Source organism: Rutilus rutilus, assembly GCF_951802725.1.
Source record: "Rutilus rutilus genome assembly, chromosome: 4".
Taxonomy (NCBI): Eukaryota; Metazoa; Chordata; class Actinopteri; order Cypriniformes; family Leuciscidae; genus Rutilus; species Rutilus rutilus.
The window spans coordinates 14,420,627-14,446,631 of NC_140212.1; the positions used below are offsets into that span (position 1 = coordinate 14,420,627).

Here is a 26,005-nt window from a genome sequence, read left to right on the forward strand (position 1 = left end):
TGATCAAAAATATCAAATCATTATAGAGTAAATGCAGTCACAGTATAACAGACTAAGCAAATTTTTATCTCAAATACAGAGGTGTAAAGAGTACCTGAAAAGTAGAGATAGCAAAAATTACTCCATTACAAGTTACAAGTCACCAATTCCAATACGACTTGAGCATAAGTCTTAGAGTATCTGATTTTATCAGTATTTTCCTCACACTGAATGTAGACTCAAAGATGCACTAGTCCTAAACACCTAAGAGACATGCAAGTGGAAAACAAGAAACAGTGTGAGGAGAGCAATCACCTTTATTTTCTAAAGTCTAAATAAAACTGAATATCTCAATATTGCAATCGACACAACAGCCTCTTAAACACCTACAGACACTCAAGTTTCAGTTAAGGGGATAGTTCACCCAAAAAAGAAAATGTTGTCATCATTTACTCATCAAAGTTGCTCCAAACATGTAGGAGTTTCTTTCTTCTGCTGAACACAAAATAAGATATTTAAAAAAAAATTGGTAACCAGAGAAGATGGACCCCACTGACTTTCATAGTCAGTGGCTACTGTCTACTGTTTGGTTACCAACATTCTTCAAAATATCTTTTGTGTTCAGCAGAAGAAAGAAACTCATACAGGTTTGGAACAACTTGAGGGTGAGAAACATTTTCATTTTTGGGTGAACTATTCATTTAAGATCAAGTTCTCAAAAAAGAGCACAAGTAAAGCAACATTCTTCAAAAAGGTCTCTCCAATAAAATGGATAAATAAATAACGTCAACTATAAATACAACGTAAAAGGTCAAAGCTTACAGTACTTGCGATGGACGTGCTGGTTTCGGCCTCATCACCGGCTTCATCTCATCGATGAAACACCAACAATTCAGCAACTACCTGCAAATTCACCCACATTCCTGTAATAGCCTTGTTGACAAGTTTGGGTGAGTAAGGGCAAAACGCACAAGATATAGTACCGTCAATGCAGATATCACTTCTTTTGTAACAGAAATAAACTGCTGCAGAAAAAGTTAGTTGCCATGCAAAACGTAACGAGTTATTGCATTACTCATTACAAATGTATTGGAGTAAAGAGTACATAATCAAAAATATAGTCAAGTAGAGAGCAAAAGTTGCCAATATCCTTAATCCTCAAAGTACAAAGTAGCAAAAAAGATACTGAAGTACAGTAACTAATTACATTTACTCAAATACTTTACACCTCTGCTCAAATATGACAAAAAGATCAAATGGTAGATCAATGGAGGAACAGGAACAGTGCAACAGGCCTGAAACATTTTTATATATATTATATGTATAAAAATAAATCTGCATCGGTTATCCTTTTGATTTTTCATTAAAAAAAAATTGGCAAAAATCGAACCTTTCATTGAAGTAAAAGAATTGAAGGGGGGGGGAAATCACATTATGAAATAAATGTTTTTCTCCAAAACACGTTGGCCACAATTATTCATACCCCTAGAAATTTTTTATGAATAAAATATCTCTGAAGTATATTCCCATTAATATTTACCTTTTTTAGCACACCAGGGTGACTAGGAACATGAAATTGTCTAGCCATGACTTCTTGTTTTACAGGAGTTTAAATATGAGGAAACACAAAGGCCAAATTCCCTTATTCATCCATCATCACAATGAGTAAAACCAAAGAATATAGTTCTGATGTGCAGCAAAAGATTGTTGAGCTTCACAAAATAGAAAGTGGCTGTAAGAAAATATCTAAAGAATTGAAAATCCCCATTTTGACCATCAGGGCAATAATTAAGAAGTTATAATCAACTAAAGATGTTACGAATCTGCCAGAAAGAGGACGTGTGTCTATACTGTCTTAATGCACGGTGAGGAGGAAAGTTTGAGTGGCCAAAGACTCTTCAATAATCACAGATGGAGAATTGCAGAGATTACTTGAGTCTTGGGGTCAGAAAGCCTATTAAAAAAAAAAAAAAAAGAAAGAAAACAAACAAACAACCCCTACATCCCCACATGTTGTTTGGGAGGTTTTCAAGAAAAATGCTCCTCGCTCCTCCAAAAACAAACTCCAGCATATTCAGTTGTCAGACACGACTGGATCTTCAAACGGCACAGGGTTCTGTGGTCAGATGAAACTTAAAAAATAGCTTTTTGGCAGCAAACACACTAGATGGGTTTGGTGAACACAAGGATAAAAAGTACCCCATGTGTACAATTTAATATACCATCGGATCTTTAATGTTGTGGGCCTATTTTTCTGCTGGAGGTCCTGGACTTCTTGTTCAGATACATGGCATCGTGGATTCTATCAAATATCAACAGATAAAAAATCAATACCTGACCGCCTCTGCTAGAAATCTTATAATGGGCCGTGGTTGGATCTTCCATCAGGACAACGATCTAAAACAAACATCAAAATCAACACAAAAATGTGTTAGGGAGCACAAAATGAAGCTTCTGCCATGACCGTCCCAGTTCCCTGACCTGATGAGTGAACTGAAGAGAAGAAGCACAAACATGGATCTGGGAATCTGAAGGATCTGGAGAGATTCTGTATGGAGGAATGGTCTCTGATCTCTTGTCAGTTATTCTCCAAACTCATCAGGCATTATAGGAGAAGACCTGCAAAAGGAGATTGCAAAAAGGTATTTAATAAAAGGGTATGAATAATTGTGGCCAACATGGTTTGGAGAAAAACATTTATTTTATAATGTGATTTCCCCCCCCACTTTCAATTCTTTTACTTCAATGAAAGGTTAGGATTTTGCCAATTTTTTGAATGAAAGATCAAAAGGATAAACGATGCAGATTTATTTTTTACAGCCATTTTTTATCATATTTACTAGGGGTATGATTAATTCTGAGCATGACTGTATATATATATATATATATATATATATATATATATATATATATATATATATACTTCTTTTTTTCGTTTCTTTTTTTTTAATTAAAGACTGAGCAAATGTCAAACTGTCAGTTAATGTAAGTAAGTTCAGTCCTGTTAATTCTACCAGTAGTAAGTAATGAGGCAGCAAACAACACTCTTTCCTGGAATTGGGCCATACAGGACTTTAACTTGATTTGAATTATATTATATGTTGCATGAAAACAAAAGAGAACCACATGCTGACAGTAAAAATAGGTGACTTAATGTGATTTAAGTAACATCATTTCCGGTATGGAACAACATTCATATTAACCAATCAGATCTTAGGCTTAGACAGGCTGAACAACATGATAGCAAATAATGCATGTCTGGTTTCAGGAGTAGGTTAGGATTATAGTTATAGAACTTTAATTGTGTGATTGGAATGTGGTTCCTGGACAAACAAAGGATCCAGGAACAAGTTCTATTTGGTTAAATCACATTTTACCAAAAAGAAGTTGCAGAGTCATTTCGCACAATACTGTATATGCAAATCGACAACAATGTACATTTGTTGACTCACGTATTTAATCAGTCTGAGTAATTTCAAATCCGGGCAAAAGGAAATTCAGTAGCAGGAAAAAAAAAGTATATTTGTGAACCTTTGGACTTAAACCGGCCATAAAAATTTGGCTTGATCTTCATTAACACATAATACACAAACAATGGCACGTTTTAAAGCCTGAATTGAGTACATCATTGAGTATACATTTACAGTGCAAAGTTGAAAAGGTATGTGAACCCCCTAAGCTAACTAGTTGTTTAAAAAATGGTGTGGAGAAACCTGGAGTCCAAATGAGACAAATGAAAACATTACCATTCACAAGAAGCATTGAACCATTCCTCAAACAAAAGAGAATATCAGTATTGTTCATTTGCATAAAGCTTGAACGGATTTTAAAAGCATCTCTGTGATGTTCATTAGTCTAAATGGAGGAACTTAATCACTGTCTACTGTTGTGACTTCTTTGCAATAATTCATAATTCAAATCCACGTGAGTTCACATACTCTATTTTTAGTATGTTTCCTTCTCTAAAAAGCATGTAAATAAGGAAGAATGATAAAAAAAAAAAAACATTGTTATAAAATCCTTCAATGATTAATGCTCGCAAAAGACAGCCCACAATATCTGTGATAAGACTAATGATGGCTCCATCATCAAACAAACAAGACTATATAAAGCACTCGAGCTGCATCTGAAAACTAACTAATCAGGATGCAGCCCTTCGGGAGACACTATGTGGTGGTCAGGCCTCTGTTTTCAGAGGATTCCTTTGCAGAACAGCACGAGAGGATCAACAGGAACCGCAAAACTCTACGGCACCATCTGAAAGACTACTTCACGTGAGAATCTGTCCCTTCATATAGCTACCATTTATTCATTGTTAGCATCTGTCTTCCTTCTGTCTTCAATAACGCATTTCAAATAAACTGAAATATGGTCATTTATTACAAGCACGTTTGAAGATGTTGTCATTGAGATAGCGTATGGATCTAAACGTTTGGGTCTAAATGATGAAACGGGAAGCTTTAACAAATTGTGTTTTTATGGTGTACATTGTAGTTGTGATAAGAATCGTGCAAAGAACGCAGCTCTTTCCTTTCTTCCAATCATTGGATGGATGAAGAACTACAACATTAAAGAATGGCTGCTGGGTGACATTGTTTCAGGCATCAGCACTGGACTAGTAGCAGTGTTACAAGGTATTGCATGGTTTTCATTTGAATTTTTTTAAGACTTCTGTAAAAGAAATATTTATAATTACACCATTATTTTGTATCAGGACTTGCATTTTCCTTGCTGGCCTCCTTACCACCGGGATATGGACTGTATACTGCATTCTTCCCTGCAATAGTCTACTTCTTTTTGGGCACCTCAAGACACCTGTCAGTAGGTGTGTGATATATTGTCAACTGCATTTACATGATATATGCGTACACACAACATACCAGGAGGCTAATGAATTTCAAGTGAAGGTTTGGACGTGAGTGATTGAGGTTGCACTTTCTAATTGGACCATGTTATAGGGGCTTTTCCTATTCTGAGTCTAATGGTGGGCGCTGTTGTCACACGACTGGTGCCTGATGAGGGACCTTCAGCAAACATCACTGGATTTGAAGGGTTGAGCCTGGAACAGCAGAGAGTTCTAGTTGCTTCCTCGGTTACTTTTCTCATGGGCGCATTTCAGGTATATTCTCGAAAAGACAATTCACATTTCACCCCTATATATATATATATATATATATTATAATTTTTCTTATTTTTTAGCTCATAATGGGGCTGCTGCAGGTGGGCTTTATTGTCATGTATCTATCAGATACTCTGGTGTCAGGATTCACCACCGCAGCTGCCGTTCACATTTTGGTATCCCAGCTCAGGTTTGTGTTGGGACTGGACTTTCCTGGTATAAACGGGCCACTCGCCATTGTATATGTAAGTTAAAGTTCTTCTCTTTTATTGCACCAGCAATGTAGACATTTATCATCCATATTACTTTTTAGTGGATATATCAAACATTTGGTCTTTGATTTCAGACTTTGGTGGAAGTGTTTAGCCGAATCACAAACACGAATGTGGCCGACCTGGTGACATCTATTGTGATCATGTCACTGGTGCTTATTGTGAAGGAGATCAATGACAGATTCAAGTCAAAACTGCCTGTGGCGATACCAATAGAAGTCATCATGGTAGGTATAATTACCACATTAAGACAAAATACATCACTTCTATCAACGAGTAACTCTACCCAATATACAATCTATCAACCTTAATGCAAATCTATCCCAACAGACTGTTATTGCTTGTGGAGTCTCTTATGCATTCAACTTCGAGGAGCGATTTGATGTGGTCGTGGTTGGGGAGATGGTGAACGGGTGAGAATCTAACAATATGTGATCTGCAATATCGCCAACATAAAAAGTGACTAGATTTAATGTGCATATTCAATGGGAATAGATATATTGTGCATATAAGTGATTACTCTAAATTATGCAAAGACTTTGAGGTTGAAAAATATTAATCAGATACAATATACATTTTATTTTAAAGCCTTTTCCCAGATGGAAATCAACATCTAATGTGTAACATCTCTCTTTCTTAGATATGAATCACCGGTTGCTCCAAACCTGGAAGTCATTGAGGAGAGTGCAGTGGAGGCCTTCCCTATGGCCATAGTAGGATTTGCTGTGGCTTTCTCGGTAGCTAAAGTCTACTCCGTCAAGCACGACTATACGATTGATGGGAACCAGGTCAGTCACTAGAAACAATGCAAATTCTGGCCTGCTGAATTTGTTACTTCGCAAAAAAACACGGACACAGTTTTATACGCTCATCTGCATGTAACAGGAGCTAATTGCATTCGGGGTAAGCAACATGTTCGGGGCATCTTTCCGGTCATTTGCCGCCAGCACAGCACTTTCTAGGACGGCTATACAAGAGAGCACCGGAGGGAAGACGCAGGTAAAACTCTCATGCTATTCCTTGATCTGAAAACCATCTGCTTACTACAAGAACACAAAGAATGAAAGATTAATGTTCGTTTTATAACATTTGTAGATAGCTGGAGTTCTTTCAGCCATGATGGTACTGATCGTGATTGTCGCAGTAGGATTTCTACTTGAGCCGTTGCCCAGGGTGAGAATTTCTTTATACACAGAATACTGCATGAGCTAATCTCACAATTTAAACTCTATAAAGCCCTTTTGATTTATAAACTATAGACTGTAGATGCAGGTCTAATGACCTTTATGCTTTTCTTTTCAGTCTGTTCTAGGTGCTCTGGTCATTGTTAATCTGAAAGGCATGCTGATGCAGTTCAGAGAGCTGCCGTTCTTATGGAAGAATGACCGGCCGGACTTTGTGAGTTTCTACTTTCATTATTTTGAGAATGGTCTAATCCTCTAGCAGCTTTTATTTGAATATAATCTAAAACCTAAGCATATTTTGATCTAAATTGAAAAAACTTTTGGTCCAGATTGGTTCAAATCAAAACGCCCATGTGTCTCTGTTTCTAACAGGTGACCTGGGTGGTGACCTTCCTGGCCTCTCTTTTTCTGGGGTTGGATCTGGGGTTGGCTGTTGGACTTGGGGCAGAATTGTTCACTGTGGTCTGCAGGACTCAATTGTGAGAGCGGATTCATGATACCTTCAAATGCCAAAAAATTGTTTTATTGAATTTTGACTGACCCTGCAAAATAATATTTTATTTGCTGCAGCCCACGCTGTTCCGTGCTGGCCAATATTACAGGAACTGACATCTACAGGGATCGCAAAGACTACATCTCTGTGAGTGCTGATCTTGCCCTTCCTCTGGGTTATTCTTTCTTTTACAAATGCCAAAATGTTGTTTCAATGAGATTTTATTCCATTTCAGATTTCTGAACCTGACGGAGTTAAAATATTCAAAATCCCTTCGCCCATCTTCTTTGCTAACATTGATTTCTTCAGAGATAAACTGGTCCAAGCAGTACGTTTCTTGTTATTTTCAAGATTTGGGGTGCCCAATCCTGTTCCTGGAGATCTACCTACACTCTCAGAAAAAAAGGTACAAAAGCGGTCACTGGGACAGTACCCTTCAAAAGGGTTCTAATATGTACCATTTAGGTACTAATATGTACACGTTTGGTACCAATATGTACCTTTGAGGGACTTAAATGCACTTTTTAGGTACAAAGGTGTACCTTTTTGAAAAGGTACCGCCACAGTACAGTATTTTTTTCTGAGAGTGTACCTGCAGAGTTCAGATCCAAGTTACACACCTGTCTGTAATTATCAAGTGCTCCTGAAGATCTTAATAAGCTGGAACAGTTGTGTTCGATCCGGGTTTTGAGCAGAACTTAGCAGGAAGGTATCGATCTCCAGGAACAGGATTTGGCACCCCTGGTATAGAAGGAGCTGGGTGTTATTTCTCTGGGCTAAATATTTGCTTTCTTCTAGGTGGGTTTTAGTCCCCTAAGAGTGTTGAAGAAAAGGAACAAAGCTCTGCGAAAGATCCGAAAAATGCTGCGTAATGGAGAGCTGGAGGTGTCAGATGTATGTCCTAACCATTATTATGATTTATCAGTGATCTTTGGTACATACTACAACTCAAACATTTGGACACAATTAATTTATGTTTCTCATGACATTAAAAATACTCTTTTAAAAAGTAAATTGTATTTATTTATTAATGGATTATCCCACCTACCATACTGTTTTATATAAATAATTATTTATTTAATTAATGTAATTTTAATGGATTAATAGGACAGGTTGATGAAAGACACATATCCTACTTTCCATACAGTTTAATTTAAAGTATATATATATATATATATATATATATATATGTTTTTTGTATGTTAATGGAACAGGATAATGAGGACACTATGCCACTTCCCATATGGTTTTATGCATTTTTTTTTACATTTATTTAATATTTTTACATTTTTGCTTCTGTTTCCAATGATCTTCAAAACTTTTTTTTCTTTATAGTTTAATAGTTTTTTCTTTTAGGTTTTTTTTTGTTATTCTAAAATGTAAAAAACAGTACTAGTGATGAATGAGTAGGCTATACAATGTTCTGATAAAGTCCTCAAAAAATGTCAATCGAATAACAGAAAAATTGTTGTTCCTGAATGATCTGAAATGCATTATGGTAACACTATTCACAGAGAGGCCTTGAGGTGAGACAACCATCAATTACCACGTCAGAGGATGACAGCAACATGGAGAGTCTGGACCAGCCCACTGACTTCTCTGGCCTTCCAATCCAGGTGAACTGGAACACAGAACTTCCAGCCAACATCTCTGTCCCTCCTGTGAACATGCACAGTTTGGTCCTGGACTTCTCCGCTGTCTCATTCCTAGATATATCTGCACTCAAGGGTCTTAAGATGGTAAAAATGGCTTACTATGAGATACAGCATACTGTTCATTTTCACTGGGTCTGGTTTCTTCTAAGATGGTCAGAAATTCCTCATGTACTGTACTGTTGTTTTTCTTATAGATGCTAAAAGAGTTTATACGAATCGAGGTGGACGTCTACATAGTTTCATGCGATGGTAAAACAATCTCCTATAAAAGTTGTCCTTATTTCCAGCCATTTTATTCCAAAAGCTCTTCATTAAGACAGGTCTGCTATTCTTTACAGTATACGTCATGGAGAAACTCCATCAATGTACATTTTTTGATGACGAGATTAAGACGTCCATCTTTTACCCCACACTACATGACGCCATGTTGCACATTCTGGAGAAGCATCCAGATCATGGAGAACTAGAAAAGGTACATAACATGATTCAGTATTGTGATAAATATTTAATTTACAACAACCATCTGCAGTCAAGGTTCTCCATGCTGATATATTTGTGTCTATCTGTGTTGTGATGTTTGCAGGATATAAGCATAAACTACGGAGTCATTCAGATAGAAAGTATAACCGTGTGAGGAACAGAAAACCCTGCTGAAATACTCTTTAAATCATGCTGGAAAGGTTGTGGTAAATGTTTTATGAGTGCGTTTCACCACTGTCACAGCACATTATAGGGCTGTTTTTTAAGTCTAGCCAGAGGATAGACACTCAACTCAGGCTGCCTTGAAAAAAGAAAATGCTCTATTTTAGTTTACAGCAGCATACATCCATTGTTACCATGTTTACAGGCGATTTAGTGGACTTAAAGTAAATTGATTCATGTTGTTTGGGGTTTAGTCACAGGAGAAACTGTCACAAGCGGCGAGCAGAAGCCTACACTTTGGATATTATAAATGTAATTGGTTAAGACAATTTTAACTAACGTTTAATGATAACAATTCTTACCTTACAAGACAGGTCTCCGTTATGGTCATCATATGCCGCACGTGTTTCGGCTCAGAGAGCAAAGTCTGTACAGCCTCGGGTGATTTCCATTCTCCACGGTCCTGCAAATGTTTCCTCTTTGACGTGTAGGGACATGGAAAATGCTGGAAAATTGTAATGCATTATTCAGTTTTTAAAGCGCACAATGTGTTTGTCAAGGCTGCGGAAGTGCGGATGGATTTCTGAAATCGGAATTCAAGACGGACCAATCAAAAACTTTACGAGCTAGCTGAATTATATTGCGGAAATGGTAAATGTAATGTGCTAAACGATTATTATGATAGATTTACAGCTTTGTCTCGTCATTAAACTTGAGTTTCATTGTTTAGCTTTAATCATTTTTCGGCTTCTCTTCTCCTGTGAAGTCCACACTATCCCAGCAAAAATGTATATGTTGCAGTGCCTTTGTTACTTATTACCTTTATATATTTATTTGTGTAAAGTTGAACAATTCATATTTCAATGAATTCATATCCAATTTCCTCTGTAGAGTGTTTTGGACAGACCATAATTCAATACTAGAATTATGTATGTATTAATGTATGTATTTTGCTTTTGAAAATCCTGTCATGTCAATACAGGTGTTTTTTTTTTTTTTTATTATGAATGTTTTTGTAAACAAATGTATTGTAATAAAAGTAAAAGAACTACACACTACCTGCTTTTAATTTACATGTTATAGACAGCGAATATGTAAACATTTATGAGACATGTAGGTTTTACATCAACTGCAATCATGTATAACATTTACCTGTCTGTTTTCAGCCAAACTTTCAGGCCCATTCAAAAGATTCAATATAAACTCCAAGCTCATTTTTATCAAGACATACCAAGATATATTGAGTTTTGTTTTTTTAATTGAATTTAAGACACTAGGTGAGAGAGTAGATGAACGCAATAAAAGCGCATTTAATTTGTACATTTAATTTTGATTACATTCAAGAAACATTCAACAATCAACAGAAGCCCCTAAAATGCAGCATGTATGGGCTCAATTATTGAAAAGTAAATGTTTGAATATCTGACGACAAGATTTAAAACACCACTCAGTACTGATCTCTACTGTACAGTTATTATTTTCAGACTATAAAATATGCATTCGAATCCCTGCCAAGTTTACATACTAAATCACTTTGTTTAGCAACAACAAAAACACGTTATTACTGGTAATATGGTCTGTAGCGGCCCTGATCCGGGTGATGCGGCCCCGGCATCTGTCCCTGTGGAGGGGGACCCTGCATTCGGGGAGGAGGACCCCTGGGGGCCGGCCACATTCCTGGACTCATGCCCCCCGGCTGGTTAAACGGCGGGCTGAGTGTGCTCTTGTCCTCAGGAAACTGGGGGTTGTAATGATGGGGTGGCGGGGCGTTGACAGGGGGTCCACCGTGTTGAGGGGGCGGCCCGGGTGGTGGATGGTTCATAAACGGGGGCATCTGACCAATGAGGTGTCCGGGAGGCGGGGTGATGGGTGGGGGGACAGACGACAGTGGCGGAGGGGCCTGGTTGAAAACCATGTGAGGTGTGTTAGAGCCCTGTCCCGGGTGCGGCATGGGGTGATTGATGGGGGGAGGGGGCGGAGGGGGTCCGTAGTGCTGCTGAGGTGGCGCCATCATGTGATGCGGATGGGTCACGACGGGCTGACCTGGATAGTCTCCGGGGTGATGGTGAGGGGGTGGAGCGTTGCCGGGCTGGGGAAGTGTGTCGCGTGATGGTCCGGAGCTCGCAGAATCGTCCTGGATGGGAACCGTGATGAGGTTGCTGTGCTTTCGCGTGGTGACGGTCGAGATGCGGAAGGTCTCCTGAGAGAGAGAGCGGGATGGCCCCATGTCTCCCGGCGGTTGGCCTTGCGGAGGTCGGTGGTCATCGTGGGAGGAAGAGGGAGGTTGGCTGTAGGGGTCGTGACCTTGATGAGCCAGAGGAGGAGGGATGAGCACATGGGGCTTGGGGAGGTGAGGCGGAGGCACGCGGAAGCGGTCGGACACCTCCGAGGCTGGAGGAAGGTGGAGAGGGTCAGAGCGGCTGCTGGAGCTCTTTCCGGACCGTACGTGTCGGTGGTTGATGTGGGCCTGCAGGTCCCTCTGGGACAGATAGGTGCGTTTGCAACCCTGAACGATACTACACATGTAGAGAGAGCCACGCTGGCACTGTTCAATCCGCTGGACCGGGTCTGTACAGCTGTACATGTTCAGACTGGAAACAGAGAGGACATATGGAGAAGCATCAGTAAAACGTCAACGTTATGAACATTAGTACAAACCATATTATTATCAATGTTGAAAACAGTTGCTTTTTCATGATTCTTGCATGTTTAAAAGTTAAAAATCTTCTGTAATATTAAAAATGTCTTTACTGTCAGTTTAATGATACATTTAATGCATCCTTGCTGAATAAAACCATTTCTTTCTTTCAAAAAAAAAGTACAGACTACAAACTTTTGAACATTAGGGTATATAATCCAGTCCTATATCTGCATCAAGCCAAGCATTCTCTATTATAGTATTAAACAACAGTATAAGGCCATATTTGTATGCAAACGCTTAAGTAGAGGTAAAAACTGCTTCTTATTCTTACCCTGGACACATCTTATCACCCTTCCTTTCATGATGCAATGCGCACTCGTAGCAGAAAACATGCTTACATGGGATCTGCAAAGAAATAATATAACGTCACCAAAAAGCTGTCACTTGTAAACTGAACATTTGTTACACATCAGTTCTGCTCTCACCATACGGCCATATGTTTTAATTGGCAGTCCACATTTGTCACAAAAATGGACAGGTGTCTCATCCTTTTCACCGATCAAGTTTAGCTAGAAAAACAAAAAAAACAAGAGTGACCACAACACTTCAAACATGAGCAATCGAGAGGCGAGTACATTTTACAATATATATTTATATAGATGTACCTTGTAATCCCAGTAGAGCTGCTGTGGGAACCGACGCTGAGTTGCAAATGCGTCTCCTGCTTTCACACCACAATCAAATCGGTCTTCCTGCTTGAAGTTAAACCCTTCTAGCAGAAACACAAGCTCCATTTGTAGTGCATCATAATATCTGATAATATGCTTGATAAAATGTACAAAAATGCGTCAATGAAAATATATAGACAATACCTTCTTCTCCAGAATGGGCTTTGGGTGGTAACCGTCCCGCTGGTCTCTGCGGTCGTGGGGCAGGTTTATTCCTGGCCTGTTTGGGAAGAAGTTTGATTGGGATCCTCCTCCTGACATCAGGACCACCTAATGGCCCATCCGTACCCTGCATATCATTGTCTGCAATGAAGAACAAAAATTAAGTGTTAAGTTGCTCCAAACCTTTAAGAGTTTCTTTCTTCTGTTGAACACAAAAGAAGATATTTTAAAGAATGCTGGTAACCAGGCAGTAGCCATTGACTTCCATTGTATTTTTGTCCTACTGGAAGTCAATGGGTGCCGTCAAATGTTTGATTACCCACATTCTTTAAAATATCTTCTTTCGTGTTCAGCAGAAGAAAGAAACTCATACAGGTTTGGAACAACCTGAAGGTGAGTAAATGACAAAAGAAATTCATTTTTGAGTGAACTATCCCTTTAACCAATCACAAACTGAGACATTTGAGTAGCGCTGAATAAAACGCATATGCATGCAGTCTGTATCGATTAATTCTAAATATATCTAGAGAACAGATGAAACATTTGCATTTGTGCATAAATAAGACGATATTTCTGCTAGGTTAACATTGAAACTGATGTGAGCGATACAACAAAATCAGCTCAGACGCGATTAGGTTACCCTAAATAACCTCAAAGGCTGTATGTATTTATTTACATCATGATGTAGGCTTTTTTTAAAGATATTGAATAAACTGAATCAGGAAGATAAACGCCACATTGACATAGAGGCCATAACCGATAGTGATATAGGAAAAGGTCTTTAACCAAGATGTAGCTCGTCTTTCCATACGCAAACATGTGTAAAAGTTAAGCGCAGTTATTTTGTGGTTATAAGAAACGCGTTTTGGGTAAAATAAACCTATGATTGAAAACCATAAATTTCCCTCCTTACCACTGTGGTCCATAACTATGTGAAGCCAGCGTTCGACGGCGCTTCCGTTTTCTACACTTCAAAATAAAAGTATCTGGTTGGTTTCAAAATAAAACGAAGTTTCTGATTGTTTTTTTCCAAGCAAAACAAAACCCTTCAAAACCATTAAATAAATAAATAAATGTAAGGTTATGCTTAAAATAATTTTTTACATCTGAATTTCTTCAGAAAGCAATTGTGAATTTTAAATGTTCGTTTAATGTACAGACGTGGCTAAATGTATTGGCAGTGACAAATTTTGTTCAGTATTTTTTTATTGATTTTTTTCAGATGATTGTTTCTATGGTATACTGGAAAACAATGATACGCATTTCATACGTTTTAAAAGCTTTTATTGACAAAAACATTCAATATCCAGAGAGTCAGTGTTTATGATGTTGACCAATCTTTTTCATAACCTGTGCAATTCGATCTGGCATGCTGGAAATCAGCTTCTGGGCCAAATCCTGACTGATGACGATCAATTCTTGCCTTGTTTATGCTCGGAGATAATCACAATTTGTGGACGACTTCTTGTCCACTCGCCTTTTGAGGATTGACCACAGGTTCTCAATGGGATTTAAGGTCCATAGAGTTGGCTGGACACTCTGGGATGTCCTGAAGCCTTCTTCACTGCGATACAGTAAATGCTTCTTTCAGGTGCAATATTCTTTGCAGCTGTTTCCTTACATGTGAGGCCATTTTGATACAAAACGATGATGGCTGCATGTTAGGGTTAGAGGTAACCATTGCTAACACAACACAATGATTGAAAGCACTTCCTTTTATAGCAATCAGTCTGCTCTTATAATCCAATCAGAATGATCTTAGAAGTACTCGTTCACACTTTCCTATATGCTGATTATATGATATTTGAAATAATTTTAGCTGGTTATTTTGTGCCGCGGACAAAAAACTGAAAATTTTGTGATAAAGCTTTTTTTTTTGGCCAATAAAGCTATTTGCAATCTGATCACTCACAAATGCAAAAATCAAACCTTTTATTAAAGTAAGAGAATTGAAAATATTTTTCTCCAAAACACATTGGGAACTATTATTTGCCCCCTTTTATTAAATACTTTTTGCAACCTCCTTTCCCCAAGATAACAGCTCTGAGTCTTCTCCTATAATGCCTGAAGAGTTTGGAGAACACCTGACAAGAGATCAGAGACCATTCCTCCATACAGAATCTCTCCAGATCCTTCAGATTCCCAGATCCATGTTGGCTGCTTCTTCTCTTCAGTTCACCCCACTCATTTTCTATTGGGTTCAGGTCTGGGACTGGGATGGCCATTGCAGATGCTTTGGTTGTGTGCTCAGTGACCCATTTTTGTTTTGATTTTGTTTGGATCACTGTCCTGTTGGAAGATCCAAACATGGCCCGTTATAAGATTTCTAGCAGAAGGCGTCAGGTTTTGATTTTTTATCTGTTGGTATTTGATCGAATCCATGATGCCATGTATCTGAACAAGATGTCCAGGACCTCTGGCAGAACATCAGGCCCACAGCATTAAAGATACAGCAGAGTATTTCATTTTACACATGGGGTACTTTTTTTTATCCCTGTATGAACCAAACCCATATTAAGTGTTTGCTGCCAAAAAGCTCTTTTCTTGTTGCTGCTCGGCCTCTATACCATACTATTAAATAACATACTTCTGAGAATACACAGACCCACATCAACAATATTCAAAATATTGACTTACCAGAGACAGATGGAAAATTAAAGTCATTGAGTTTTTGAAATGTAAAAAAACGGCCAGAGTCCATTTTGGTCCAAAGTATGAGATCATGAATGAATGAATGAATGTAGTGATATCAAACCCTTTAGTGTCCTCTATTGGTTAAAAACTGAAAGTGACACTTCCTGAGTGTAAGCTGCAGGCGTGGCTCCAGGTGATCACTGTATTACTGATACACATCACAGCAAGACACCAAGATTAAAGGACGCTGCTGTAAGTCACAGAAAATTGTCATTGATATATATTTCTAACAATACTTAAAACAAATATTCCTTCAAAATGAAATGATTTCTTGAAATGTTGCAGGGCGGCGTCCGTTTTAATCTACAAACAAGGTACGATCTTGCTTTTGTTTTCCATTATGCAATATGCACCTGTCCTTTGTTATGAACATTTTGACTGCTGACAATAAATAAGCCTATTATGAAATTCGCAGTTAGAAACATTCAAGTTACTTATAGATTAAAAACTATTTAAAATATTCATTAGCATGCCTTAGGATGAAAACTAGTACTTTGTAGATATCTAAAGATGACTTCATATTTAAATATACATGTTTTGATAAGATTAAGCAGTAAAAAAAACAACGTTTTTAGAAATGTAAAAGTCAGAAATTAAGATTCTGTTTCTGTTCTCACAGAATGATGACTGCGTCACAGTTTATTTGGACATAATAGCCTGTGCTATCACACAGAAAACATTTTTCACGCTCTGGTTTAGGTTTTACGTCAAACAAACAATGTAATTGTTCAGAAAAATAGTTCAGTTCGGCTTTTGAGCAGTTTGGCTGATTTGAATGAATTTGCATTAAACCTGATGATTTCAACAGTCACATGAAGGAGAATGAAAACAAGTTTGTTTTTCTTTTACTAGACCCTCATAAATGATAAATGTGTTATTTATACTATAAACAATCAAAATGTATTTTAATCAAACGCTCTTTCATAACATAGAATAGTGAAAGTAAGGCCGAAGGCGAGGACTGAGTCAGCTTTATGAACTGTGCATGTCTGCGCCATTTTATTTTTATTACCATAGAAGAGCAGAGTCCTCTAGCGTTGCAGGAAGCTGTGTTTATGGCTGCAGGTGTTTTTCAAAAACTTCATTGTATGTGCAATGATGTCATGTTCTAATACTATGGCAGCAATAGACAGACACACCCTGTGTCCTCAGGTCACATGGCCTGTGTGTTTACAGAGTGATACTAGTCCGTTGAAAGCAATAGCTGCTGGATCAAGTCACGTGATACCACAAAGGGCTGGGTGAAATAACAAAGTCCTCTTCCTCCACGCAAACAAAATAAAGAACCGCAGCAGAGAAAGGAAATAGAAAATGGTATTCAGGCAAATTAAGGGTTAAATGTGATGCAAGAGACGGTTGAATTAGTGTCATAAACATGATCACACCTTTCAGAACACGATGGTGGAAGAAACGAGACAGCCGAAAAACGCCACATCCCTTCAGGCTGGACCTGGTGATGTAGGCCACAACATTGTCTATGCCAATAATATAAGGTAATCATTTGTTCAGATTGAAATATATTGTGAAATACAATATAATATTTTACACACCAATCTTTTTTGGTCTGAATATCAGAGTCACCCAGCTCATTGGACGACAGCTGGCTCAGATAGGGGACGAATTGGACTTCAAATGGCGTGATCAACTGCCAGTCCAATTGCAGCCCTTGAATTTGGGGTTTTATCTTTACGTCCTAACCAGGACAACGTTCTCTGGGTGAGTTGAGCATCCAACATGTTCAAATGCAATCCATTTAGGATGCTTCGAATAAAGAGAGTGACAGTTTGGTGTGGTTTGTTATCACTGTAATAAGCAGGATCCTTGGAAACCTCTGGGGGTCTAAAATTATGCCAATGTTGAGGACATCCTGGTTGATTCCACAGCTTCAAAATGGCTGTCAGGAGGCTAAGAAGTGGGCAGCCAGGGTAAGGACAATATTTTTGTGTGTGTCTGTCAATAGATGCATGTATAAATCTTGGGTAAAGACACTCAAAAAGTCCTAGACTATAGACTACTGTTCAAACGTTTGGGGTTGGTAAGATTTTTTTTAATGCTTTTGAAAGAGGTCTCTTCTGCTCACCTAGGCTGCATTTATTTGATCAAAATACAGTAATAAGTAATATTGTGAAATATTATTATTATTATAAATAGTTGTTTTCTATTTTAACGTTTAAATGTAATTCATTCCTGTGATCGCAAAGCTGAATTTTCAGCATCGTTACTTCAGTCACATGATCCTTCAGAAATCATTCTAATACGATGATTTGCTGCTCAAGAAACATTTCTTATTGTTCCTATTGACGTTAAAACGTGATACATTTTTTCAGGATTCTGCGACGAATACAAAATTCAAAAGAACAGCATTTACTTGATTTCGATTTTTTCATAACATCACAGATTTTTTTATTTACTGTCACTTTTGAGCGATTTAATAAGTCCTTGCTGAATAAAAGTATTCATTTCTTTCAAAATAAAAAATCTTACTGACCACTTTTGAACATAAATTGGAGTCGATATTTGAGGATTCCTACGCTTTTTAAATATATTTCTATGATTTTTCCATTTTTCTTTCACAAACATTTACAAAGTCTAATTCATATTTTATAGCCATGCATAAGTACACAAAAATATATTCACTACAGAAATGTCCATGTTTTTGTTGTCGTATTTTGTTCATTTAAATGAAATGCACAGGCCTAGAAAGAATGCTTTCATATTTTCAAGTTTTACATGACTGTGGCAACCCTGGTATTTAAGTGAAACTTTGGTATAAAACAAATGTAATTATTTTATTTTTTTCTCAGGTGCCCAACGTTTCTGGCTGGTCTCGCAGGGCCACATGCATACTGGTGTCTGCTTTACTACTGGCCACTGTGTCTATCTTCCTTGTAACTTAGTATGGATATGAAGACTGAATGTGACAGTGAGGGGGGTCAAGAGCTGGTCTTTGGCTCAAATATAACCATTTTGCTGATTTTATTTTCTTATTTTGCTTTTATAACTGATTCAAATTAAGTGCTGGTTCACATATATGCATATATATACATATATGTGCAGGTTTTTGCAAGTTAAAAATGTTTTGTGTGTGTGTGTATTGGGTCTATTGCTGGATAATTGGGCCAATGAATTGTTACCTCTTCCTCATTTCCGGAAGCTGGACTTTCCAAACCATCAAGCGCAATAAAAGTTTTAAAAAAGAAAACAAAGTGTATCATTTCTTTGTATTTATCAGCAAAAAGACAACAGATTGACTGCACAACCACTGATCAATCCTCTGTCAGTGTAACATCTACATGCGTATAGTTCTTAAAGGCCTTCATATTGCACTTCTGTAGCGTTGAACCCAAATGTCTACCAGGTCCCACCTCATAGGTGTGAGGAAACTCCTGCCCCTGGGATCTTTCATAAATCTCATGCAGCGTCTGCTCCCATTTGACCGGAGACACGAGCTGTTTGGCCAGCTGATTCCGTACGTGCTTGTCATGCATGTACCGCTTGCCGTCCACATTGGAGTGCACGGAGATCTCGGGCCGCCGTACCTCTATCTGTCTGAGGACGTCTCTCAGAGGCTCGACCGCCGGCTCCATCAGTGCCGTGTGAAAGGCCCCGCTAACCGGCAGTAGTCGCGTTCTCATGAATCTCAGCTCTCTGGAATGGCTCTGAAGGAAATCCAAAGCCTGTGTGAGAAGAATGTCTGTTAAAAGCATGGAAAGGCTTAACAATTAGGTTTTTGGAAAGTTACATGAAATCAAAATCTATTTACGCACATTTCTGGTCTTAGTGTATTGGTCTTTTTGCATTTATTCCAAATTGATGAATCTTACCTCTTTGTGGCCAGCTATTACTCTCCCATCTGGAAAAAGGTAGTTGGCAATGGCACACACAGGCTCTTGGATACCACGAGACAAACAGTGCTCCCTAGCTTGTACGCAGGTGTATTTGTAGTTGGCCTGAGGTCGGCCAATCACAGACAACATGCCACTAGGTACTTGGTCGGAGGCCTTCTGCATGGCTTCTGCCCTCACCTTTACTGCAAACAAAGCTGTGAGCACAGAACAGGGAATTTTGATCAAATAAATGTGTGTGAATCTTCTGAAAATTGTTAATGACACGTCCAGGTCATATTTTACCGCCAAATCAAAATAAAAAAGTGAAATAATATTTGGATTCACTTCATTTTGATAGTCCCTTTAACACATTCTGTTGACTATAAGTAACTTTGCACCTACATGTCTGCTAACTTAAGAAAAGGAAGACTACTGCTATTCGAATAGCTATTTTTGTATGTTTTAATAAACGTAAGGGTTAGTTTTACCTTCAGCGAAGTTCATTGCACCAGAGAAGACCAAAGCAGCAAATTCACCAACACTGAAACCTGCTGCAGCCACACAGCTCTCAATAGCCTATACAGGGGGTCAATGGGTTTTACATAAGTACTGACCACATGCTCATATATTAATTATACATACACAGCACTGGCAATACTAATAGATGAGCTGTCCCGTCATAACTATTCTGATACTGCGAATAACTTACAGCAGGATTTTCATGGTTCAGTCTTTCCACAGCAGCCAGTGAGCAGACAAACACAGCTGGCTGGCAATGAACAGTCTTCATCAGATCTTTCTCGGGTCCATTCAAGCAGAGTGACAGCAGGTCATAACCAAGCACCTTCTGAGCGACAGCAAACATCTCTTTGACATTACCATACTTCAACATTCCTTTTCCCATACCGACGAACTGACTGCCCTGTCCGGGGAACAAAAGGACAGACGCGCTCCCCGGAACTCTGCGGGTTCTCCTGGGCTTCTCCTCACCAGAGCTGGACTGAGTTCCGTCAGATGAGATGGGAACATCTGACAGTTTTCTGCAAAGGTAGACAGTCGCCTTATTCCGAAACAGACGAACTTTACTACAACACCTGAGAGTCACGCTGAGATTCATGATAAAAACTTGTTTGTTAAAATGAAATACAACATGTATGTTTCATAAGGTTTCTGCGGAGGTCAAATGCACACATTACTCTTGTTTTGGAGCGTCACAGGAAGACAACGCGCACATGCGTCACACGAACTATAAAGTATTCCTGCGATACCATGATTTTATCAGACAATATTAACATTTAGGAAACCAAAATACTTCTGTAGCACTGTCGTGTTTCTCACATGCCATGTGTGGATTTTTCTTCAGTTCGTATATCGCGTTTAGTCTGGCAAACGACAAAAGCACAGCGTCATCTAGTGTACTGGATGTCATAATCTGTGTTTATGTCGTTTCTAATCCCTGCATATATAAAATATATGAATATATTTTGAATGTATTTACACAAAAATGAGACTGTTGCTAGGTGTCATGCGGAGAAGCCGTCACAAAGGCACATCAGGTCGGGGCAAGTTGTCACACATGTAAATGTTTTTTTGTTTGTTTAGTGATTCTGTTGATCAGTGTCTGTTGGCCAAAACAATTGCCTATATTGGCCTGTAACCATTAGATGTAGGTTTCTGCTGTTTCGTGAAATTAATAATTCATAAAAAGTAACAATTTACACACACACACACACACACACACACGTATAATATACAACATACATAATATATACACAATATAGATACACACACACACATATATATATATATATGTGTATATATATAGCCTATATATATATATGTATATGTGTATATATATATATATGTGTGTGTGTATATATATATATATATATATATGTATATATATGCATATATGTATATACATACATATACATATGTATGTATATATATACACACACATATATATACATATATATACAGTATATATACACATATGTATATATATAAATATACATAAACACACACATATATTATATGTTACTAATATATTTATATAATATTATACTGTAGCCTATATATTGTTACTAAATGATGGTGTATTCTGAAGTGATGCATGGTTTGAAAAATCACAGGTTTAGACAGCAGATGGCTGAATGTATCATCAGTGGATTAAGGCAAGCACAGGAGTACATGTATGCAAGACCAATATTTTTCATCTGCAGAAACCATACTGCCAAAAACCCATCCATTATATTCCTGGGAAATTAAAAATACCTTTCAATATCCTTTCAGTTCATGCATAACGCAAAGCAACCGGCTTCCTCTTTTTTTATAATTAAGTCTTAATCAGATAATAATACCTTTGCAGCAAACGTGTCATGGTAGAGAGTAAGTTAAATGGTTTCGGGTTTTTTTTTGGTTTTTTTATTGGACTGACAGAAAATGCTTAAACAATACACAAAACATTCAACCGGCAAAAACTGGCTTCTTGTGAGCCCTTGCATGGCAATCCAATTTATTAAACTACAGATGCTCGGTTATACAAAATTGCACCACTTTTAATTAAGGCTTTTAAGTTGACACTTGGCCATCCACCCACCCTTACCTGCCTCCACCCGCCGCCCATCAGAAGCAGATGATGTTGCATTTGAAATACTGTGCCTCTGTCTCAATCCAAAGGTCCCCCCCCCATCCCCATCCCCATCCCCCCATTTTCCCTCAAAACAAGCATCAAGGCATTTGCTCGCAGTAATCAGAACACCACACGACTCGTAATGTTTACCTTTGTCCGTTGCTGCTCGGACACTCCCTAGGAGTCGTGTTCTTCACTTTACACAGTGCAAATCCTCAAAGCATTCATAAACAATTCATTGTGTGTACATACGGCATGCTGCACCCTGTCGCTTTGATGTTTAAAGAGACAAGTATTTAATGCTACAACATTCTTTATGATTGCACTTGATGCACAATTAATTCTTTTAATTTTTTTTAATCAATTATTCCCATTTTTTTCTCGCTTAACACAAAGTTCCCACACCCCCACATTCAGTTAATCCAACAGTAACGAAGACAGAAAACGGCAAATTATTACAAAGTCGAAACAGTCACTAACAGACATCTTTTCCTCACTCTTTACTGACAGGATCCAATATTTGGTTTTCATATCCTCGGTTTACACCAGATGCATCAGCAAGCAAGGGGAAGGGGGCGAAGTTTGAGTATCGAGAGTGACAGTTTGTTGTTCCTGTGTATTAAAACCCCCAATTCTTTAAAATATATACTGTATACATGTCCTACATTTGATCAGGATCAGCTTTGTCAAGAGGGATTTGACTACTTATTATGAAACCACCCAAAAGATGAGCTTCTGACAGATATGGGTGGTCCTAAAAACGAAATTTTCAAACCCTTTATTTTGAATACCCCCTCTTTTTTAAAAAAAAAAGCCTGCTGTACAAAGTTCTTTGTAAACAAAACAAAGAAACCCGGCATGGCCAATGAGATGGACCTAAGATCCCGGAAATGAAGTTTAGAATGAATCTTCATGGGAAATTAAGAAGAAAAAAAGACTTAACACATATTTGAAGGCAACATCTGAGGCTAAGGACAATGATAGTGACAGAAAAATTATATTTTTGAACTTTTTACATGTACATCACTGTATCCACAGGTTTCTCCTAAGGTAAAACTCAATAGCTGTTGCGAATATATCATCTCAATAGAGCAAAAATCTAGTAATTTTATAAAAGAGAAAAAAAGGCAGATGATAAAGAAATCATGTTTAGAATAAAATCAAAAAAACAAAAGTTACAAACAAATTTAAAAACAACAAAAACAAGGAGTGAAAGTTAGCTGTAAGAATGGTTTATATAGGAGCTCTTTGGACTTCCTCTCCTCTCTGGCTAAAATAGTGGTGCTTATAAATATCATTGTAATTGCCATGGCAACGTGCACAGCCTGGTTAGACATTCCCTCCTTACATTTACAACGGTGGCTGTCTCCGTTAGCGATAACACTGCGTGTAGGCTCTGTATTTTTTTTATTATTTTTGTCTAGCTCTGTATTCATTTACTCATTTAATTTTTTTATTCAGTTGCATACAGTTAGAATATATATTTATATATTTATATGTAAAAATCTCTTTCTCGCGACATTGGAAAGTGATGATGGTTATCTATGTGCAAAAAACTGTCATGGTACTGTAGCCTTGATTCCATTGGTTGGTTGTTGGTTGGTTGGTTGGTTGGTTGGTTGGTTTGTTAAAGGGGCATCACCACATAGGAAAGTCCATTCGATGTTAGGTTTTAGTAACGTCGGAATGCTGGCACTGCTGAAAGACACAGCAGTAAATCAGACCTACAGGAAGAAAAAAAAAGAAAGAAGTGTAATCACTTTTGGATCTAAATATAACCTGATTTCTATGGTTTCTATAAAAAGGGGCTTTAGAGCATTGATTGTGCTGAGCTGTCAATCATTTCTGCTCAGCCAATGATAGATGAGATCCTACCTGGCTCAGAGCAAAAGAACAGCTGTATATTAGAGCAGCTGGCAGGTGGACTTTTTGCGTGCCTTTCCAGGTACTGGAGTTTTCCTGTTGATTTGCCGAACCAGGTCATAGAAGATCTGCAGAGAGAGAGAGAAAACATTTCTCAGTGAACTCATACACGTGCTGTCAAATTGGATGTGTTTGTAAAGAGGCCAAATCTCAGAAGAGACAAGAGCCATTTTTCATGATGACAGTCTAGACCTTTGGTAGTCAACCTGTACTTTTAATGTTAGTGTTGTGGTTCAAAGTGTCACTTTTGCTCCAGAACTGTTTTGTAGTCAACACACATTTACAGACATATTCGCTATTCTTTAAAGTGATTTTTTACTTATTTTTACTTATTTAATTAAATATTTATAGAATAAAATAAAAAACAACAAAAAACAAACCCAAACCAAGAAACCAAACAAAAAAAATCCACAATACAACACAAAAACAAAACAAAAAAACATAAAAAAGAACAACTAAATGAAATGCAAAACAAAAATACAAAAAAACAAAACAAAAACAACACAAAACAAATCAAAAAAGAAAAACTAAATGAAATACAAAACAAAACCAATGAAACAGACAAAATACAAACAAAAAACAAAAACACAACAGAAAACAAATCTGAAACAAAAACAAAAAAGAACAACAACTAAATGAAATGCAAAACCAAAAACACAAAAATAAAAACAAAACAAATCTTGAAAAAAAGAACAACTAAATGAAATGAAATACAAAACCAAGGAACCAAACAAAACACAACCAAACAAAAATACGTTTTTGGCTGACGACACGCAATCCCTCCTTTCCAACCACCTGTGAGACCATGATCCAGCGATCCACTTTTACTTTTACTTTTACTTTTACTTTTACCACTACACAACTTTGACTTTTATAATAAATTCCCGATGAATGGATAAAATCAACGTCTATCCTGCATTTTATCTCTTTGAATATCCTGTTTCACTCATAAATATGTCACATTATAGAGTTATACTACATTATACTAATTATTTTCTCTAATGATACAGTATGTGAAAACCGTATGTTCTCTCTTTTTTGACAATAAGATCATATTTACAGCGAAAATATAACACCAAGCTCCCGGCTGGTGTTTTTAAAATGTGGCTTTTACAAACAAATTAAATGTGTCTACTTGGCTCCCAAACTGGGACAAGTACTACAGCTCTAGACCAAAACAGAGAGAAATCCCTCATTCAGAGGTGTGGCACTTCCCCACACAGATGTTCAGCTCCTAGAGGAGACAAAACAGCTCCTGCATTATCAATCAGTTCCACACAACATCTGCAGCTTTTACGCAATGACCAGAGATAAACTACCCTAGCAGACAGAAACATGTTAAACAACACCGGTAATACAGCAGGATTTGTAGTAAAGTCTCTGCCACCATGTGTTGTGTATGGAAGCAGATTTGGGATGTGAATTGAGAAGGATAAGCTTATAATCCATGCTTCGATATACGTAACAACAGATGATCTCAGTTATACGAGATAAACAGATGCAGAACTACAGGATGCACCTTACACTAAAAGGTTTTGACAATCAGCACAAAGTGGCAAACTTGTGCAGATTAACAGAGCAAATGGGCTTGCCTGAACCCCATCAAATCAATAATGGCTTTTTCCCCTTCATTTATTGAATGGAAAGTGGATAAATGAAAAGATTTGACCATAGCAACAATTCCAAGCGAGAGAGAAAGCCCCGCCAGCACCAAATTTCCTGTCTAATCCTGTCATGTCCTGTTCAATTAGCTTTTTGCATTGCTTTGTCCATGAAGATCAACTTTTCAAAGTAACTTACACAACTCTAACTTTGTGTTGAAAAATATATATTTATGTGTGTGTGTGTGTGTGTGTGTGTGTGTGTGTGATAAAAATATACATGTGTATATACGGTATATGCATATAATTAGTTAGATGCGACTAACTGCGTTTAATCGATTTGACAGCACTAATTATTTGCACAGTATTTTATATTGAAGTTTATGTCTAAAAAAAAGTTGTTACTATGATCTATTTTCTTAACATTTATTGCAAAATACTCATGTATAAGAT

At 37.6% G+C, this 26,005-nt stretch overlaps 5 protein-coding genes across 9 annotated transcripts in view; 2 read left to right on the forward strand and 3 right to left on the reverse strand.

Moving 5' to 3' along the window:
• Window positions 1-4,125: 4,125 nt before the first annotated feature.
• Window positions 4,126-9,336, forward strand: slc26a3.1 (solute carrier family 26 member 3; the record flags this gene model as incomplete). The annotated part of the gene is made up of 19 exons (XM_084406546.1): window positions 4,126-4,253; window positions 4,438-4,613; window positions 4,694-4,804; window positions 4,938-5,098; window positions 5,179-5,343; window positions 5,445-5,597; window positions 5,701-5,783; window positions 6,011-6,158; window positions 6,256-6,369; window positions 6,466-6,543; window positions 6,673-6,768; window positions 6,927-7,033; window positions 7,125-7,194; window positions 7,283-7,375; window positions 7,846-7,941; window positions 8,562-8,786; window positions 8,897-8,951; window positions 9,041-9,174; window positions 9,286-9,336. 19 exons carry the CDS (start codon window positions 4,126-4,128, stop codon window positions 9,334-9,336), a joined length of 2,244 nt encoding a protein of 747 aa, XP_084262672.1.
• A 1,058-nt stretch (window positions 9,337-10,394) lies between these two features.
• Window positions 10,395-13,853, reverse strand: cbll1 (Cbl proto-oncogene-like 1, E3 ubiquitin protein ligase). 2 transcript variants are annotated; one of them, XM_084406552.1, is made up of 6 exons: window positions 13,789-13,853; window positions 12,858-13,016; window positions 12,651-12,754; window positions 12,471-12,554; window positions 12,317-12,390; window positions 10,395-11,935 (listed from the first exon to the last, which is right to left on the reverse strand). In XM_084406552.1, the coding sequence occupies exons 1-6, from the start codon at window positions 13,799-13,801 to the stop codon at window positions 10,906-10,908; spliced, it is 1,464 nt and encodes a 487-aa protein (XP_084262678.1). In that variant the 5' UTR covers window positions 13,802-13,853; the 3' UTR covers window positions 10,395-10,905. The 2 variants fall into 2 exon arrangements, with proteins under 2 accessions (XP_084262678.1, XP_084262677.1); XM_084406551.1 differs by having other exon boundaries at window positions 12,651-12,757; window positions 13,789-13,835.
• A 1,833-nt stretch (window positions 13,854-15,686) lies between these two features.
• bik (BCL2 interacting killer) lies at window positions 15,687-18,514 on the forward strand. 2 transcript variants are annotated; one of them, XM_084406610.1, is made up of 6 exons: window positions 15,687-15,761; window positions 15,855-15,883; window positions 16,962-17,062; window positions 17,145-17,285; window positions 17,386-17,494; window positions 18,374-18,514. In XM_084406610.1, the coding sequence occupies exons 3-6, from the start codon at window positions 16,968-16,970 to the stop codon at window positions 18,464-18,466; spliced, it is 438 nt and encodes a 145-aa protein (XP_084262736.1). In that variant the 5' UTR covers window positions 15,687-15,761; window positions 15,855-15,883; window positions 16,962-16,967; the 3' UTR covers window positions 18,467-18,514. The 2 variants fall into 2 exon arrangements, with proteins under 2 accessions (XP_084262736.1, XP_084262735.1); XM_084406609.1 differs by having other exon boundaries at window positions 15,689-15,761; window positions 17,383-17,494.
• Window positions 18,354-20,825, reverse strand: mcat (malonyl CoA:ACP acyltransferase (mitochondrial)). 3 transcript variants are annotated; one of them, XM_084406608.1, is made up of 5 exons: window positions 20,735-20,825; window positions 20,106-20,436; window positions 19,885-19,972; window positions 19,394-19,611; window positions 18,354-19,246 (listed from the first exon to the last, which is right to left on the reverse strand). In XM_084406608.1, exons 2-5 carry the CDS (start codon window positions 20,298-20,300, stop codon window positions 18,836-18,838), a joined length of 912 nt encoding a protein of 303 aa, XP_084262734.1. In that variant the 5' UTR covers window positions 20,301-20,436; window positions 20,735-20,825; the 3' UTR covers window positions 18,354-18,835. The 3 variants fall into 3 exon arrangements, with proteins under 3 accessions (XP_084262734.1, XP_084262733.1, XP_084262732.1); XM_084406607.1 differs by having other exon boundaries at window positions 20,593-20,766; XM_084406606.1 differs by lacking the exon at window positions 20,735-20,825 and having other exon boundaries at window positions 20,106-20,641.
• Window positions 20,826-23,009: 2,184 nt separating this feature from the next.
• Window positions 23,010-26,005, reverse strand: part of rap1b (RAP1B, member of RAS oncogene family) — a 51,861-nt gene continuing 48,865 nt past the window's right edge. Inside the window, exons 7-8 of the mRNA XM_084406257.1 lie at window positions 23,904-24,019; window positions 23,010-23,752 (exon numbers count right to left, since the gene is read on the reverse strand). Of these exons, the coding sequence (XP_084262383.1) occupies window positions 23,933-24,019 (87 nt within the window). The 3' untranslated portion in view covers window positions 23,010-23,752; window positions 23,904-23,932. The remainder of the gene's footprint in view (window positions 23,753-23,903; window positions 24,020-26,005) is intronic.

Coding starts and splice junctions, on each gene's coding strand:
- cbll1 (XM_084406551.1), bottom strand. Junction 12,555..12,650: donor AGCTCTACTGGGATTACAAG/GTACATCTATAT, acceptor TTGTTTTTCTAG/CTAAACTTGATCGGTGAAAA. Junction 12,391..12,470: donor TTAAAACATATGGCCGTATG/GTGAGAGCAGAA, acceptor ATTTCTTTGCAG/ATCCCATGTAAGCATGTTTT.
- bik (XM_084406609.1), top strand. CDS start 16,968: ATGGTGGAAGAAACGAGACAGCCGAAAAACGCCACATCCCTTCAGGCT. Junction 17,063..17,144: donor GTCTATGCCAATAATATAAG/GTAATCATTTGT, acceptor TCTGAATATCAG/AGTCACCCAGCTCATTGGAC. Junction 17,286..17,382: donor ACCAGGACAACGTTCTCTGG/GTGAGTTGAGCA, acceptor CACTGTAATAAG/CAGGATCCTTGGAAACCTCT.
- mcat (XM_084406606.1), bottom strand. CDS start 20,513: ATGAATCTCAGCGTGACTCTCAGGTGTTGTAGTAAAGTTCGTCTGTTT. Junction 19,973..20,105: donor TGAACCATGAAAATCCTGCT/GTAAGTTATTCG, acceptor CCCCCTGTATAG/GCTATTGAGAGCTGTGTGGC. Junction 19,247..19,393: donor TAATAGCTGGCCACAAAGAG/GTAAGATTCATC, acceptor CTTCTCACACAG/GCTTTGGATTTCCTTCAGAG.